General features: G+C 39.4%; 1 protein-coding gene across 3 annotated transcripts in view; it reads left to right on the top strand.

Annotated features, from left to right (window-relative positions):
* LPCAT1 (lysophosphatidylcholine acyltransferase 1) overlaps positions 1–19538 on the top strand; it is a 92004-nt gene that overhangs the window by 19961 nt on the left and 52505 nt on the right. For all 3 annotated transcript variants that reach the window (XM_061588568.1, XM_061588557.1, XM_061588548.1), the window contains exons 2-3: positions 15866–16008; positions 18834–19048. In XM_061588568.1, coding sequence (XP_061444552.1) covers positions 15866–16008; positions 18834–19048 — 358 coding nt within the window. The remainder of the gene's footprint in view (positions 1–15865; positions 16009–18833; positions 19049–19538) is intronic.

Raw genomic sequence — 19538 nt, forward strand, 5'->3', positions numbered from 1 at the left:
TCTTGTTTAGGAGGTGTCGTGGGGGAAAGTGAAACCGTTCGTAAGCTGAATGCCTTAATGTCTGAAGTAAAAGACTCTTAAACCAAGTTCTTTGTCTGTGGATTTCTGGACATCTTGCTCTTCAGTAGTAACGCGCTGGACACGCAAAATTACCGCACACGCCAACAGTATATAATCCTTGACAAGTTCAATGTCCTCTGTGATGTTCCTGCTATATTGTAAATATGGTAAGTGCTGGTTATATAGAAGACATATGGTAAGTGGAGTGAAAGATGAGGGGGAGTACATGAGCAGTAGAATGCTGGATGATTGGTTGAGCGTTTGAATGGCTGGGAGTATAAATGGAAGAATGACAGTTGGATCAGTGAGGTTGTGTTTGGAGGTTTGGTGGTGAATTGAGGTGGTGGCTGTGTGGTGGATGTTGGAGGTTGAGAGAGGTGAAAGAGGTTTTGGTGTTGTTGTTGAGAGTGAGTCGGAGTTCTGAGGCAATTAATGAGAAGTAAAGTACATGTCAGAACATATATGAAACCATAAGCTTGTCAACAAAGTAAGTAATCTTGTTATTTCTAATACTAAATAAATATTTCTTGGTTAAACAAAAGCCTGATTCCTTCAGCTGGGATACACATACCAGGGAGAATAGCAAAGTAACCAAGGCTGAACAGTTGTATCAAATGGTGGCAGCAGCGGATCGGAGGAAAGTGTATCCAGTCCCACAGGGAAACCCAGGGCTGTATGCTTCAGAGTCAAGGGGCTGCAGGGGGGTTTACAAATTATCTATACCCATTGACACAAGGTATCGGAATAGCCAGGCAGAGACTAGGCACAGTCTATTGGCTAAAAGGGTTACAGAGTGTCGGGTGGTGCTGCCTAGCAGTGGGATCTTTTGAGATCGGTGCTAGTGCTGTAAAGGGTAAGAATAAACCTGAAGTTCCTGTCTGCTGGTAGCCACAAAGTGAGAGCTTCACAGGTGGTGCCAGGGAAGGATGTCACATCCTCATTGTCAACTGTGAAGTTACATAAATCTTCTGTTGTCATTACTTTAGTCTTTTTGTCATTCAGCTGTAGTCCTGCTTTTGTGCTTTCCTCTTTAACTTTCATCAGCGTTACTGGTTTCTGCTAGTAGTATGGTATCGTCTGCGTATCTTAAATTATGGATCTTTCTCCTTCCAATTTTCACACCTTCATCTTGGTCCAATCCTGCTTTCTGTATGATATGTTCTGTGTATAGATTAAATAAATAGGGTGATAAAATACACTCCTGTCTCACACCCTTTCCGATGGGGAACCAGTCAGTTTCTCCATATTCCGTCCTTACAGTAGCCTCTTGTGCAGAGTATAGGTTGCGCATCAGGACAATTGGGTGCTGTGGCACCCCCGTTTCTTTTAAAGCATTCCATAGTTTTTCATGATCTACACAGTCAAAGGCTTTGCTGTAATCTATAAAGCACAGGGTGATTTTCTTCTGAAATTCCTTGGTCTGTTCCATTATCCGACGTGTGTTTGCAAGGTGATCTCTGGTGCCTCTTCCCTTTCTAAATGCAGCTTCGACATCTGGCATTTCTCGCTCCATATATGGTAAGAGCCTTTATTGTAGAATCTTGAGCATTACTTTACTTGCATGGGATATTAAGGCAATTGTTTGATAATTACTGCATTCCCTGGGATCCCCTTTCTTTGGAATTGGGATGTATATTAAACGTTTCGTCTGTGGGCCATTGTTTAGTTTTCCATATTTCTTGGATTTTAGTCAAAATTTGAACAGATTCAGTCTCAGTAGCTTGTAGCAACTCTACTGATATGCCATCTGTTCCTGGTGATTTGTTTCTTCCAAGTATGTTAAGAGCAGCTTTCACCTTGCATTCTAAAATTTCTGGTTCTTCATCATACGGTTCCTCCGTGAATGAATCTGTCATCCTGGCATCTCTTTTGTAGAGTTCTTCAGTGTATTGCTTCCATCTTCCTTTTATTTCATCTCAGTCAGTCAGTGTGTTCCCCTGTTGATTATTCAGCATCCCTACTCTTGGTTTAAATTTCCCTTTCATTTCTCTAATCTTTTGGAACAAGGCTCTTGTTCTACTCTTTTTGTTGTCCTCTTCTATTTCTGTACAGTAACTATTGTAATAGTTCTCTTTGTCCCTATGTACTGGTTGCTGTATTGTTGCATTTAGGGTGTTTCTATCTCCTTTTGCTTTCCTTCTCTCTTTAACCATTTTAAGAGTTTCTTCAGTCATCCATTGAGGTCTTTCTCTCTTTTTAACTAGAGGTATTGTCATTTTGCATTCTTCCCTGATAACGTCTTTGACTTCATTCCATAGTTCTTCTGGTTTTTTGTCAACTAAGTTTAAAGCCTCAAACCTGTTCCTTATTTGATCTTCTAACTTTCCCTGGTTCATGCTTCTCACATTCCATGTTCCTATTGTGTGCGTCGTACAACTCCGGACTCTCCTTTCGCATCTGTGCGCATCAGCCTCTGGACTTCCTTTCACCTTTGACCCAGCTGCGTCATTAGTCACAGTGCTACTCGTACTTGTCCTTTGTTCTTCCCCAGTAGCTCGGTGAGTGCCTTCTGACCTGGGGGTCTCATCTTCCAGCGCTATCTCATGTTGCATTTTGGATACTCTGTTCATAGGGTTTTCGTGGTAAGATATATTCAGAGGTGGTTTACCATTGCCTTCCTCTGAGTTTGGATGCATCTTAGTTTGGTGTCTCAGCTTTGACCATTCCGCCTTGGGTGCCCCTGCTGGGAGCCTAGCCTCTTGGTCTAGACTCCTGACGGCATTGCTCTTAGCTTCATCAACACTCTCAAACCCCCTCACCATGGAAACGTACATCTCCAAATATATATTAAGGTTATATGGAACAATAATGTACTTCTACTAAAAATTATGATTAAATAGAATCTTCCTTGCTGGTGATTTAAACTGTGATTTAAATAATTAAAACTGAGACCTTCAGAGAAGCAATTTAAATCATGATTTAAATCAAATCAACCCTGGGTATGTACTGAAATACCTTGTTGCAGGCCCCACTTATATTTATCTAAAATGTAAATCCCATCATGTGTAGATAGATGTCATGCTGATGTACTTACCACTCTTTGGCACACTTGGTTCCTATGTTCTTTGAATCTCCAAATTCATACACTTGCAAAAAATAAAAAACGTGAAAGATAACACCCATGTTCAAGAATAGTACCCTCCAGTCCCCAAAATTTCCTGGCCTGCCCATTGAAATGCAATGGAGTATGAAGTCCACATACATAAAAATAGAAAATGAAAGTGATGTACAGCCTAAACTCTATTTTATACTTATTTAAAAGAATATTTCTAAACCACCAAAACATTAAAAATATTATGGCAGTATACAATAAAAGTATTAAAACACCATGAAATTATAAATTCATTATATATAATTAGAAGTGCTTCTCCAGATGATATGGCCATTGTATAAGGGACAAGGTGATTCTTCAGGCAGCCTGGTCCTAGGCCATTTAGGACTTCAGACATTAACCATAATGCCTTGAACTTAGCTCAGTAATATAATGTAGTGACATCCAGGGCAGGGCTTTCAGCTCCGGTGTAATATGCTCCTGTTAATCGTCATTTTTTATTTATAGTTTTTATTGAATTTTTAAAAGAAATTAACAATGAAAATAAAAATACAGCCAAATAAGACTGCCCTCATAAGATGGGCTTTGCCAAATAGTAAAATTTGTAATATAACAGTATCAGGAGGGCTTTAAAATAAATCCTAAGGGGTAGGGAGGCATAAACTACAAGGCTTACACATTGTAACAGGAACTGAGATAACGGCTCTAATGGGGCCCAGTAATAGTTTTCATAAAAATGTAGGAAGGAAGCCAGACCGTAAATCATATGGTCTTCTGTGTCTGTACATTAATGCCCGGAGTATGGGAAACAAACTGGACAAACTTGAACTCTTGATACTGGAGGCTAAATATGATTTGATAGGTATAACTGAAACTTGGTGGGATGATTCCCATGACTGGAATACAACAGTTGAAGGATAAAACTTGTTCCAAAAGAACAGAAGGACTAGAAAGTGAGGCGAAGTCATACTATATGTTAAATATATATATCCCTGCATAGTAATACAGGAAGATGAGCTTGATAGCCCCACTAAGAGTATCTGGATTAAAATAAACGAGGCAAGGAATAAAAGGAACATGGTGGTTGGAGTCTACTACCGACCATTCAATCAAGGAGCAAATGAGGATGAAACTTTTGAAGAGCAAATTGCCAGTGTTTCGAGGGGGACTTCAGTTACCCTGATATCTGTTGGGAGGCAAATTCTGCCAAACACAGCATCTCCAAGAAATTCCTGACTTGTGTTGGAGATAACATCCTCCTACAGAAAGTGCAGGAAGCAACTAGAGAATCAGCTATCCTTGACTTGATTCTAGCCAACAGAGATGACTTAGTGGATGAAGTGGCAGTTATGGGAACACTGGAGGAAAGTGATCATGTTAAACTTGTGTTCTTGATTTTAGAGGAAGCAAAAGCTGAGAGTAGCCATACACATACCCTGGACTTCAGGAAAGTGGATTTTAATAAACTCAGAACAATGATAACTAAGGTTCCGTGGCAAGCGACCCTAATGAGAAAAGGAGTCCAAGATGGGTGGGAGTTTCTAAAAAAAGGAAATTCTAAAGTCACAATTGCAAACAATTCCAACAAGGAAAAAAGGTGGAAGACCGCAGAAGAAGCCAATGTGGAGTCACAAAAAGCTTTGCGACAATCTGAAAACAAAAAAGGACACATGCAAGAAATGGAGGAAGGCCAGGCCACAAAGGAAGCATATAGAAAGGTAGTACAGAATTGCAGGGATGGCATTAGGAAGGCTAAAGCTGGGAATGAGTTGAGGCTAGCGAGAGATGCTGAAAGCAACAAAAAGCTTCAGGTACATCTATAGTAAAAGACAGAGAAAATGGTGGTACAGCTACTCAATGAGGATGACAAAACAATAACAGATAACAAAGAAAAGGCAGAAGTGCTCAATACTTTGACTCAGACCTCTCCCAAAAGAGAATTGATGAGCCTCTTGACAAATGTAAAGTTCAAGGGCCAGGATTGCATCTTTAGCTTGATAGACAAATGGTCAAAGAATACCTAATCACTTTGAATGAGTTCACATCTCCAGGGCCCAATGAACTGCATCCTAGAGTAAATAAAAGAACTGCTGAAGAATTCTCGGAACCTCTGTCTGTTATCTTTGCAAAATTGTGGAGGATGGGTGAAGTGCCAGATTACTGGAGGACGGCTAATGTCTCTATCTTCAAAAAGGAAGAACTTGGGAAGTACAGACTAGTCAGCCTGACATCAATCCCTGGGAAAATTCTGGAGTGGATTATAAAATGATCAATTTGTAAGCACCTTGAAAACTGCAGTGATTACTAGAAGACAACATGGTTTTATCGAGAACAAATTTTGGCAGACTAATCTTATCTCATTTTTTGATCGGGTAACCTTCCTGGTTCATGGTAGACCGTGGGAACGCTGTGGACATAATATATCTTGACTTCAGCAAAGTTTTTGACACAGTGCCCCATGATATTCTGATTAGCAAGCTAGCTAAATGTGGGCTGGATGCAACCACTATCAGGTGGATTACAGTTTATTACAGAATCGTACTCAAAGAGTATTTTTCAGTGGTTCCTTCTCAAACTGGGGGGAAGTAATGATCGGCATACTGCAGGGTTCAGTGCACCCAGTGCTCTTCAACATTTTTTATTAATAACTTGGATGTGGAGGTGCAGGGAATGCTGGTGATACAAAATTCAGAGGGATAGCTAATATCCTGGAAGATAGAAACAAAACTGAAAGTTGTCATGATAGGCTGGATTATTGAGCTGAAAACAACAAAATAAAATTTAACTGGGATAAGTGCAAAGTTCCACACCTAGGAAAAAGAAACAGTTATAAGATGGGGCTCACTTGGCTCAGCAATAATATACACAAGAAGGAACTTTGAATTGTTGTTGATCACAAGCTGTATATGAGCCAACAGTGCAATCTGGCTGCAAAAAAGGCAAATGCTATTTTAGGCTGCATTAACAGAAGTATAGCTTCCAAAACACATGAAGTACTAGTTCTCCTCTATTCGGCATTGGTCTTGAGTTACTGCATCCAGTTCTGGACACCACGCTTTAAGAAGGATAAAGATAAACTGGACCACGTTCAGAAGATGCAACAAGGATGATCAGGGAACTGAAAACAAAGCCATATGAGGAGAGACTGAAAGAACTGGGCATGTTTAGTCTTGAGAAGAGAAGTCTGAGGGGAGATACGATAGCACTCTTCACGTTTTTGAAAGGTTGTCAGACAGAAGGCCAGGATATCTTCTCGATCGTCCCAGAGTGCAGGACACCAAATAAAGGGCTCAAGTCACAGAAAGTCATATTTCGGCTTAACATCAGGAAGAACATCCTAATTCTTAGGGCAGTATGGCAGTGGAACCAATTACCTTGGGAGGTGGTGGGCACAGCCCCAGTAGCTCCAATTTAGCTTATAGCAATTGTTTGCAATGACAAAGAACAACATTGCTAGAGAAGATTTCATCTAGTCTAGTACCCTGCTTCCAATAGTGGCAGGCCACATGCCACCAGGACACCCACAAGTACGACATTAATGTAACCCCCCACACACGCACACATGTTACTCCCCAACATCTAGTATATAGAGGTATTCAAGATGAATGAGGAAGTTCTATTTAGATAGCTTAGCCAATAGCTATCAATTGTCCTTTGCTTCATACAATTGTTCAGTCCCTTCTGCTACCCAAAGTAGTAGCATAATATAGAATTGGGTACACAGAGCATGGGATGTTGTCTTGTTACTGCACAGTGAAAGCCATTTTTGCCAGCAAAAGTAATTGGTCCTTTTGCTGTGGGAAAACCCCTATTATAGAGAGGAGAAAAGCTAGCTTGAATTATCAAGGGAAAACGTAAATGTGGCCTTCATGATATCCATAAGCTCCAACCCCTGGCTCCCCAATCACTTTTAGTTAAATTATGCTCCCCTAGGTTTCTAAAAATAATAGCAAAGGAGGCCGTCGCGAAACATAAAGGGTCTTGGCCCCTTCTGACTCCTTCCCCTTCAATCACTGGGTCACTTGTACCATTAGTCACTTGTAACAAATTCTGAAGGCGCACCATGATAGCCTTCAGCTCAGAATAATAATTGTGTAGTCCTACACCAGCAAAGACTTTTAATCATAATTCAAGAGAAGCAGAATAAGTCTTTATTACTTGCCCTGCTCAAGATGTTCCTGAAACTGCAGTAACTGTTTAGGATTCTTGCATTTCAACATGAATTTTATGAGCCAGCTTTTTTTTAAAAAAAGAAAGACTGAACATAGTTCCTGTACACTTAGTTTTAAATCCATTAATAATTTCAAGCTCAGTGTCGTATTTACTCATATTTTCCCAACACTTAAACATTATATTCATTAAGTATTTTGTAGTCTCAATCTCCCTGCCAGTTTGAATTTCTTTGTGTTATGCTGTTTAAACCCAGTTCACTCCGGAAGTGAATTCCATGTCTAAAACTGTATTTATTTATTTATTACATGTATATACCCCGTTTCCTCCAAGGAGCTCAAAGTGGTGTACATGTTTCCTCCTCCCAATGTTATCCTTATAACAACCCTGTGAGGTAGATTGGGATCACTGAGAGACAGTGACTGGCCCAGGCTTACCCAGTGAGCTTCATGGCTGAGTGGGGATTCAAACCCTGGTCTCCAACATTCTAACCATTATACCACACTGATCATGGTTAATACATGCATATAATCTATATGAGCAGGTATGAAATCTGAGCAGATTTCAGAATATGAAAGTGGATCAGTATACATGCGTGTAAATCATTCCTTGTTTACGTATTTAGATGTGGGAGCATTTTGCAGGAGCATTCTTCTGATTTTAACTTGTAAAGAAGACTTCTTGAATATAAACAGTTATTTCCCCAATCAGAAGAATGCTTGCCAATGACAGCAAGTAAAAACCAAAAAGCTTGTTTGGGGGCTGAGGGAGAGAGAAGGGAGAACCTGTAAGTTAGGACTTGTATAAAAACTTTAACAGAATAACACTTTGACAATAAACCCTAATCAGCCTCACCTTTTTGAGGAGATAATGATAAAATGGTTTTAAGCAAATTTGCTCTTATAAGGGGGCTTGAGAAGAAGGCCTCCAATATTTCCTTCTCGGTTGTCTTTCTCTCAGTTGGCTGGAATTATTGGTAAAATCTTTTTAATTGCATCATAGCTATCTAGGAAGCTTTACACAATTTGGGTGGGTTTAAACAAAAGTGAAGAAATGTACTTAGAATTTCAGGATTCTCTTTCATAATCAGTGTCAGTAGCACTGAAAAAAGCTGGACTTGTTCCAGTATGAAAGGCTTGGTTTGCCAGTGTGGAAAATCAAGTGTTTGTGTTACGGCATTAGTTACGGTAACTGGGCACAGTGTTGATAGTAATAAAGGTTTGTAGCAGATCCTATATGTCTTAGAGGACATACTTACTGCTTCAGAATGAAGATTGTTGATTTATGAAGTTTGAAACAACTTGATGTAATCATATTTTTCACAACTTCCTATTGCTGCTTAAAATATCTTCAAGATGCCATATTAACTTCAGAGTGTATGCTATACAAATTCTATTTTTTGTTACATTATGTTATGTAGTCTTGACTGCGTGTGCATGGAGAAAATAAAATTGCTAAGCTTTTTTTTTTCTTACCCTTGAAAGTTTATATGCCTTCATCCTTTTGGTGGCTAGTTTTGCATGTTGTTCTATTTAGAAAACTGATCCTTCAAGTAGTTCTCTAGCATAAATATTGAAACAAATGGAGCTTCTTGAGGAACAGATTCCTTGACCTTGTTCATTTCAGGTACAGTAACATGATTCTGAAGACGAATCAGTTCTGAAAACTTAGTCAGATTCTTGTCAATGATCAATGTATCATTCTAAATTCTTTCTCAAGTCTCTGAATAACCACCATTGAATTAAATCAGTCTTAAATTGCAGTACATATGGTTAGAATTGAACTGTTAGTGTACTGTATTTTAAAGCACTCTTGTTTTGAACCAAGTACATCTTACTGGAGCAATTCAGATCAAGGTAATTGCAAGACATAATCCTCATGTGCAGATGTTACTGTTTCCTTGTTCGATGTGCATGTAAGTATACATGCCATTATTTTATTACTATGGTAATTTACCTTTTGCATTTGAGGCCCTTAGCATTTAGCGTTTACCTGTCAATTTCTTTACTTCTGCCCACCAATGTGCCCTTTTCTCCTGCTGTAGAGAGCCGAGAGTAAAATAAGTGAATGGATGTTGTGCCCTCCATTGTAAGAGAATAAAATGCTACACATGTAAGTGTGTTTCTGTCGCTTTGTGTAAGCTTACAGTCTTGAATTTGAGAAGTACATATTAAAATTAATCTTACTATCATTATACAGTTGTAAAGTCATTAAGTTGAATATGCTGCAAAAATAATCTTACGCATGCCAGGAGCTTCAGTCAGCAGTCACCTTCTGTTTCATCCTTAATGCCCCATTGTCTTGGGTATTAACAGTTACACCACTGGAGTGTCCCAACTATTTGGATTCTGTACTCAGGCCCTTTAATACTAGTATTCCTTATTACTGCAAGACACCACAGATTTACTGAGGGAACGGCAGTCCAAAACCATTTTGTCCACCATAGATATAATAGTTCTGCACACTAACATTCTGTACAAATCTGAGCATTGACCTGGTGACAAGGCCTTTTCAGTGGTGGTTCCCATTTGTGTGTCTGTCTCCATTACTATTGACTTTCAGGTGGAATTTGAAAATATCCCTGCCCTCCCAGGAATCTGATGGCTGAAGGAGGCTGTTCCTGACAACCCAGAGAGCACTGGATGAAAATAATGTTTTTATCTGTAACTGTTTTTTTAGAATGCTTTTCTTTTTATTATTCAGTTGTTTTGTTGGGTGCCCTAGGCTCCTTCAGGAGGAAGGGCAGGATATAAATTCAGTTATTTATAAATAATAATACTATAAGCAGGTTCTTTTTCTGAGGATGTCTATGACTAGGTGATAGACATAGGAACACAACCATATACCAACTGATAGCTTTGCTTACCTACATGCTTGCAGCTGCCATCCAGAACATACCACACAATCTGTTGTCTATAGATTCTAGAATCATAGAATAGTAGAAGGGGGCCTACAAGGCCATCAAGTCCAACCCACTGCTAGATGCAGAAATCCATCTTAAAGCATACCTGACGGGTGCCTGTCCAGCTGCCTCTTGAAAGCCTCCAGTGTTGGAGAGTCCACCACTTCCCTAGGTAATTGGTTCCATTGTTGTACTGCCCTAAGAGTTAGAAGGTTTTTCCTGATGTTCAGCTGAATTCTGGCTTCCTGTAACTTGAGCCCATTATTCCGTGTCCTGCACTCTGGAATGATTGAGAAGAGATCCTGGCCCTCCTCTGTGTGACAGCCTTTCAAGTACAGTAATACTTCAGTTAACCAATCCTCCAGGAAGGAAGCTCCTCTTAAAGAAGGTTTTCTGAAGGTGAATCTGACCTGCTTCCCTTTGCTATGGATAAACTTTCAAGCCTGTGCCTTTGCTTTAAAATGAAACTGATAAGCCTGTGTGTTTGCTTTGCATGAAAGAGATCTCTTGCTTTCCCCCAGGGCTGGGGAGGGAAGGAGCCAATGAGATTTGGAGGAGAGGGGGAGGGGGTGAGTGCTGGGTAGGCACCCTTTAAAGCCGCTGTTGAAGCTTTTCCCCATCATCTATGAGCGGATGTAGGAACCTATCCCTATTCTTTCTATGTTATTCCTACTTCTGGTACCAAAGTTTCTGTTAAAGAAGTAATGTCCAGGAACTCATCAATTTTGCTAACTGAGGTATTACTGCACTTGAAGAGTGCTATCATATCTCCCCTCAGACTTCTCTTCTCAAGAATAAACATGCCCAGTTCTTTCAGTCTCTTCTCACAGGGCTTTGTTTCCAGTTCCCTGATCATCTTTGTTGCCCCCCTCTGAACCTGATCCAGTTTATCTTTATCTTTCTTAAAATGTGGTGTCCAGAACTAGATGCAGTACTCAAGATCAGTACCGAATCGAGGAGAATAGTACTTCATGTGTTCTGGAAGCTATACTTCTGTTAATGCTGCCTAAAATAGCATTTGCCTTTTTTGCAGCCAGATTGCACTGTTGGCTCATATACAGCTTGTGATCAACAACAATTCAAAGTTCCTTCTTGTGTATATTATTGCTGAGCCAAGTGAGCCCCATCTTATAACTGTTTCTTTTTGCTAGGTGTAGTACTTTGCACTTATCCCAGTTAAATTTCATTCTGTTGTTTTCAGCTCAAGAATTGAATTGAAACTTTATTTTTACCCTGCCCTTTTTCCAAACTGGAACTCAGGGCGGCTTACAAATAGAACTGCATGTAGTTAAAAACATAGAAAAACATACAATTAAAATACAATTAAACTATGCACAACCTTAAAACCGTGAAAGGCACTTAAAAATCTAAAAACAATTTAAAACAATACAAATAATAATAGAAAACAATAAAACAAGCTTTGTAAAGCCCAATCCTAAACACCTTCTATCCCAAAAGCCTGTCGGAATAAAAAAGTCTTTACTTGCTGACGGAAGGATGGCAAGGAGGGGGCCATTCGTGCCTCCCTAGGAAGGGAGTTCCAGAACCTAGGAGCAGTAATCCAGCCTATCATGATCACTTTCAATTTTGTTTCTGTCTTCCAGGATATTAGCTATCCCTCCGAATTGTGCTTCTTCACCTGCAAATTTGATAAGCATTCCCTGCACCTCCACATCCAAGTCATTAATAAAAAATGTTGAAGAGCACTGGGTACAGCACTGAACCCTGCTGAATCCCGCTTATTACTTCCCCCCAGTTTGAGAAGGAACCATTGATAAGCACTCTTTAAGTATGATGTGTAACCAACTGTGGATCCACCTGATAGCGGTTGCATCCAGCCCACATTTAGCTAGCTTGCTAATCAGAATATCATGGGACACTTTGTCAAAAACTTTGCTGAAGTCAAGATATATTACGTGCACAGTGTTCCCACAGTCTACCATGAAGCTTACCCAATCAAAAAATGATTAGTCTGCCTGGATTTGTTGATAAATCCATGTTGGCTTCTAGTAATCACTGCATTGTTTTCATGGTGCTTACAGATTGACCGCTTTATAATCCACTCCAGAATTTTCCCAGGGATTGATGTCAGGCTGACTGGTCTGTAGTTCCCAGGTTCTTCCTTTTTGAAGATAGGGCAACATTAGCCCTTCTGCCCTAAGATAGATGTCGCCAACCCTTTGGGTACTTGGTAATATTTGGTAATTTTAAACTTTCTATTTCTCAGGAAAAAATGGTAATATCTGAAGCTTCCTCTCCCCCCCCAACAAAACCCATATTGCCCAAAACAAACATAAAACACACAAAAGGCTACTCCCCCCATAAGGCACCCCCAACCACACAACCAAAACAATGGCAGAATTTTTAAAAAAGTTAAAATTAAAAATGGGAAGGAAGTCTTGGCAGGCCAGAAGAGGGATGTTGGAGCATGCCATGGTGCTCATGGTTACCCATGCCCAAGATATAACTGCACTTCCTCAAGTTCATTAGGTAGAGACTTGCAGTATTTACATCAAGTATTCTTGAAACTTTAGTGGTGACTTGGGCTGCTTCACTCCATTAGTGCGGAACTCACCATTCTCCCTATTGACTAGGTGGGTGGAAGGGCTGCTGGTAGGATCCTGCCAGCAGCAGTCTGCAGAAATCCTCAAAGTTGGGTTTCCAAGGAGCCAGCCTGGGATCTGCTAGCTCCCGTGTTGGCCTTGCTACCATCACTTGATAGCATTAGGCCAATCTAGGTGATTTGCCTGCCTTCTGCCCTGGCCAAGCATGAGCAGAAGGGCTTTGGATGCCATGTTTAGCCCTGCTATTCCCTAGCCAGGAATTGGATTGCAATGTTGCCTTCCCACACTGCTTTCTGCGTATTAACATTTAAAATGTCTTAATTGTGTTGTATCTCTTTATTATCTTGCATAGACGCAGTCTGGTTTGGCCTGTTAGAGACTTTTCCTTTATTCATACTGCTAACCGTTTGCAACCTGTCCAAGTGATACTTGTGAAATGCTCAGTGACCCCATATTGTGTCTAGATTTATACCACACAGGCAGTGATGTAACAGCTCTTCCTCAGTACATATATTGCATGATGTGGAAGAGTATATGTTTTTCATTTCCTCATTCTATGCTACTATTTCTCCTTTTAAAATTCTGTTTACTTAATGTGCTGATCCTTCAGCCATGTGAGAGCATTGAAGTAATTAATCTATTTCTGTGCCTAAAGCAGAGCATATATAACACAGTTGTTACTGGTGTAAGATAGTGACAGAGGGGTGATCCTACATTTGTACAAGCAGAAATCAATATAAATTATATTAAGACTCGCTTTTTTGTGTGACTGCATCATGACTTACCATTCATTGCCAAAATTAGCTTACATTCTCAACTACATTTACATCCTGCATTGTTCCAAGTGCTGTGATGTAGATGTAGATATGAAAAACAAAGAAGGGGGTCCCCAAATATAAGTAACAAAAGACAAAGTCACAGGAGCCCAAGTTCACGTGGTCAGTAGAGTTCCTGTGACTTTGTATTTCATTATATAACATGGACAGAGGTGGAAAGCTAAACTGAATTGTAATGGAAAAATAGCCAGCACATTTATATTTGCATTAATTAAATAACTGAATTTTAAAAGATGCCGTGTTTGTGCCATGTTTAGTTATGATCACTCATGCTGTGCTACTGTGCTCTCAGACTGTCAATCTTTTACTCAACTAGAAGGAAATTCAGGCTTCTTCCTGGATAGCAAACAAATGGCTTTCCAGGTCAATGAAACATTAGTTCACTAGTGTTGTGTTTGAGCTTAGGATGCAATTAGATAAAATCATAATGGCATGTTATCAGATTTCTACTGGAGTATGGCTAACAATGGATATCACCCTATATGCTTTTATTGTTAAAGACTTGCTGAAACTTATTGGAGCAGACAGAGAAACATTAGTGCAACTTGATGTGTTTATAATATAGACATGAAAAGCTACAAATACGCTAATATCTAATGTTCTGAAGGATTTTTGGCACAAAATTGAAATCTAAATTTATCCAATGTGAGGGAGGGAGGGTAATTTCATCACTCCACTTGGCCTTTGGATTTCTCTTTTGATTGTAGTTTACAGCAACTTTACCAAAATCTTTGATAACTGTTGACTAGAAAAGTCCTGTTGGATCAGACCAAAAGACCAAATAGGTCGATCATTGCAAACCCCATCCTCTTGAAATTTGACACCTGCATTATACACTTCAGTAGGGTATAATAGATAGAATTTTCCTCCCAGCTTGGCTGTGAGGATAAAAATGAAATAACCTATGGATGCTGCCCTGAGCAACTTGGAAGAGCAGAGAATAAAAAATGTGATCATACAAAATCACTGGGGAGATGACCTTTGCTTTCTCAGCAGCCTTCCCCTATGAGAATAAATGTCAAGGGAAGCACAAATTCTGACTTCCCTAGAATTAATAGGAGATAGGTTTGCAGAATTTTCTAATAATCATTACTGAATATATACACTTTCCCCATATTTCATTTACAGTGAAAACATTAGTCTGTTTAAAATGTTATTTTCTGTTGTTGTCGTCGTCATCATTGTGACCTTTTGATATGAATTGGGATACTTCTGCTGATGGAACTGCCTTGATTGTTTTCTGTTTGTATCTCAAAATTGTAATTCCCTTTTTATGGTTGTAAATCTGCCCAGTGTTCCATCAGGCTAGTATTCCATTAGCTTTAGTAGAATTAGTATTTTATCTCATTAGAAACCATTTTTTTAGGGCTGCTCACCTAAAATTAATGCACAGAGTAACTACATAATCTCCAGAGAATTTAGCTTAACACCCCAATCCTAAAAATGTTTACATTAAGTAAATGTCCAAAACATTTAGTGGGACTATTCTAGTTATGATTGGTAGGCAAGCAACAATGAATATTTCTGATTTCTGCATTTAGATTACTATTGCTAGAAATAAATCTGTAATCTGATATTACTGTATTTTAAGGGCATAATGTTATAATTCAGAATCTACAGAGTCAAGGCTACAAAAGGCTCTTAAAATAAGTCATCTACTGGGATTTCTTCATTCCCAGTTAGGACAGGGATAGTCAGAATATATAGGTGTGTTTCTTACTCTGTGTACTTGTATGTGCTGTGAAAGGTAGGGTATACAAAAGCATGGTTGCAGTACTTACTCAATCTAGCTGCCATTTCAGTGTCTTTCTGCAACTTATTTTTCCCTAAAACCTATGTGAACCACTTAGAATGCGGGTGGGGGATGGGGACAGAGGGCAAGTTCTTGGGTGCTGCTTCCTGCTCACTCTTAATCCACAGCTGGGGAAATGCTTTGGCAAAGTGCTGTATATGTGTTTGGCTGTGTATTCTTCCTAACTAAATCATATCTGGGAATACCACAGGATTTTGCTAAACCAGGGCTGGGAATATATCCAGAACTGTCAATATTTTCTAGCCACTTCCAGTCACTTAAGAAGCATTTTCCTGACTTTGTGAGAGCTTCAACCACTATTTTAAGCAGTGTTCGTATGTTACTGTGTTATCTTCATTATAATATGTTTTTGGGATACATGTTTGTTTTTGTGCGATCACCAGTAAAAAGTAACTATCTTTACAAACATTATTTGGCTTGTATCTTTAGTCCAATCTTAAAAGTAACAAATTCCTTGGATTTTTGCAGATTGCCTTCATGACACTGACCCTGTTCCCCATCCGGCTGTTTTTTGCCGCTTTTATGATGTTGTTGGCCTGGCCTTTTGCATTCATCGCATCAATGGGATCTCCTGAGAGAGGACTAGAAAAGCCCCTCTCTTGGTGGCGAAAGTAAGTCATTGTGTCTGTTTGGTTTGCTACCATCTACCTGGAATATAATGCCTGTAGTGGTATTGGCATGGCTTACTAATTTAATATATTTCTTTTTACACTTGTGAAACAGCTGTTGCAGACTAAAAATACTTAAGTGCTTTCCCCAATGATGAATTAAGACTGCAATCCTCAGCGTGCCTACCTAAAGCTATTAAGCGGAGTGGAATTTTCACCTCAAATAAAAAATGCAAAGTATTGGATTGTTCAACCCCTAAATTTTCTTAAAGCATAACTTTTGGCATTTTAATTTTGAAATGCATTTTTCAAAAACACTGTTTTATTATCTTCCTAAGGGCCACACTACATTTTAACATATACATATGTATATTTAACCCCCAGTGGCAGCTTCTCGTAGCAAAAAGTATATTTGAGAGAGGCTGACATTAATCAGGGAAGGTGGGGGAGAAGGCAGTACTTAACGCTTTTCGTACCCATTGCTTTTCTGCTGCATATCTTCACTCCCTCCCTTGCAGGTTCTGAGCATGTGTTTTTAAGAGTAAACACATTTCTGGAATCTCACAAGGAGAAACTGGTAGGTGGGGTTTTGTAAGAGGAAACGAGTTAACCATGCACTCCTCTCTCACGGCTTGTATGCTGAGATTACCCACTTCTGAAGCTAGTTTTCACTGCAGAAAGCAACAATCAGGATTTAAATATGTGTAATGTGAATGTTGGTCCTAACAACACTTCTTATTTCTCCTGCTTGACATACTTTCAGTGTAGTGTCTGTCCTGATTCTTTTTCACTGTGTTTAACTGCTTTATTCAGTACCAAAAGATGAGTTGCTGAAAGTGTTCTCAAGATCTTGAAGTTACTGCTGCTTCCTGAAGATTTTCTATTTGTTATCTCTACATGCTGTGCTATGCAGTGCTAATCCCAGGATTAATGCCAGGGTACATCTGACTGGGTAGAGAGTTGCTGAGCAATGTTGTCTTTCCTCACCCATGAATACATATGAGAAATAACAATACTGAAAATGTGCCCTACATGGGATACTTTGTCAGGCTTAGAGAAGTACCTTAAAAGGGAAAGGGGCTAGTTAAATGTCTGGACCTGACATGTACCTGCTTAGGCACATCTTTGAGAGGAGAAATCTAGCGCCCTTGGGGAATGCTTCTTCAGCTGTGGTCAAAGAAGTTGTGAGGATGACACAACTTTGCTCCCTTTTCTCTTAACCAAAGCCTTCCTTTGTGGGGCAAAGGAGCTAGAACGTACTGCTGCTTCAAGTTGTGAATAAACTTAACAAGAAGATTATATAACAGCACACTGAATACTAAAACTTATGACTAAGTATAGAAGATTGGCGGGTACTAGAGAGAGGGCATTCTCAGTGGCGGCCCCCACTCTTTGGAACTCCCTCCCACAAGATCTCCAGCACGCCTCTTCCCTAAATGTATTTCGGAAAGCCTTAAAGACCTGGCTCTTTCAACAGGCCTTCGGGGTTTCTGGGGAGGGTTAACTGCTATAACTGTAATGCCTCCTGCCCTCTTTTAATACTGTTGTTGCAGATTTATTGATTTTACACTGTTTTATATTGTATCACTGTATTTTATTAATTGTATTTTAATGATTTTGTACGTCGCCTAGAGTGGCCATTGGCCAGATAGGCGACACAGAAATTAAATTTATTATTATTTATTATTATTAAGGGATATCTCTGCTCCCTTATAGCAAATGTATGGAAACTGTAGGTGAGCAGAAGCAGTAAGGATTTAGATGAATTTTCTTTGGGCAAATTGTTGGAATTAACATTTAAACTTTTAATGAGTTTTTCAGTTTAGGGTGTGATTAGAGGGAGGAAGGGGTCATGTTAAGTGCAGATGCTTTGGGTTGTATCTAATGTTAGTTCAGCTCAGAGTATACCCATTAAAATCAATGGATATTACTAAATTTGGTCCATTTCAGTAGATCCATTTCAGTGGATATATTGTAACTTTGATAAAAACCCCTGGGGTTTATAGGCAACCAGTATTGTCTTCATGGTTGGAGTGTGTAGTCAGGATATTATCAAAAATGATCAGAATAATTATTAATAGCTTAATAAATGTCAAATATGTTACAGTTAGCTAGAGTTAAGGGAATGGGCAGAGAAAAACGCTCATCCAGCTCTTGGCATGATTATTAAATGGGAAATGCAAAGAGGGCAAACTGTGGATATCTGTTCTTTTTGCGTTCTTTGGTCCACAATCTGTGATGTGCACTGATGGAGACAGGCAAAGGACCAGACAAAGGGTGTGCAGGTTGGAAGTGCACTGAGTTGCATATTCAGTCACCTTCAAAACTGCTGCATTGGTGTGCTTTTAATAATAAACCTGGGCTACTTACTCCTGATTCTTCCAGTCCTTTTGTCTGCGTGTGGGATAGTACTAATCCCAGTTGCTGGGCCTAGACAAAGATGTAGGGTACATGCAGCAATTGTAAGATGGCAGCATTGATTTGCAGCCTTCTTTGTCCTGTCTGTAGTAATTAGGCTGACTATCTAAAGAGATAATTGCACCTTTTCTGCACTGATGTACTGCCACCTTCTCCCTTTATGGTAAGCTGTGGTAAAATCTACCATGAGGGCAGTGGGAGATTGGGTTAAACTGGTACTTTTTAACCAAATTTGAACTCCCTAACATAGTAAAACCTAAATTTAAAATGCTTTCAGAAAATGAGAAAGCATAGTACTTTTCAAAACGAAATTATTATTTTCCCATTCACCTGGAAATTGCTTGTGTGGTTATTGTGTAGGACAATGCTGTGCTAACATTTCTGTATCTATGGTATCTAATTATTTTCAGAGTTGTGGATGTCTTGCTCAAGGCAATCATGAGGACAATGTGGCTTGCTGGTGGATTCCATTGGATAAATGTGAAGGGCAGGCAGGCATTGCCTACTGAAGCGGCAATATTGACTCTGGCCCCACATTCCTCATACTTCGATGCTATACCAGTAACAATGACCATGGCCTCCATTGTCATGAAAGCAGAAAGCAAAGATATTCCTGTTTGGGGAAGTAAGTCCAAGAAAACTTTACTTTTCAAATAATATTAACAGCGATAGTGTTTAGTTTTGGTTCTTGAAAATCAATCCTGAGCACAGTACCAAATTAACTGGGAGACAAATGTAGTGGAGGAATTCCACAGGACATTTAATAACACTTTGTTTGTAAAAAAGAGAATAAGAAATTTGTTGAAAGAACCTTGCAAAAAGCAAAGAATTGTTCTTGTGTTTTAAATATTCTGTTGCTGAATTTAGATCACTAACCTGAGTCCCAGAGGCCAAGTCTGATCTGATGAAAATTCTTAGCCAGCTTGCTGGTTGCCAGTCCAAAGGTAGGGGATGTGTAAAATGAGTGTTGGCAAACCTCTTAGAGGATGGAGATCGCATTGGACCACTACCCTCCTCATACTGACAGTAAAAATCTTTTCTACTAGCTTTTAGCTTGAAAGACAAAATATTTTAAGCCTGCTTACAGAAAAAATCCTTTGCAACTTCAGCTGTTT

This window comes from Rhineura floridana, chromosome 1 (genome assembly GCF_030035675.1).
Source record: "Rhineura floridana isolate rRhiFlo1 chromosome 1, rRhiFlo1.hap2, whole genome shotgun sequence".
Classification (NCBI taxonomy): domain Eukaryota; kingdom Metazoa; phylum Chordata; class Lepidosauria; order Squamata; family Rhineuridae; genus Rhineura; species Rhineura floridana.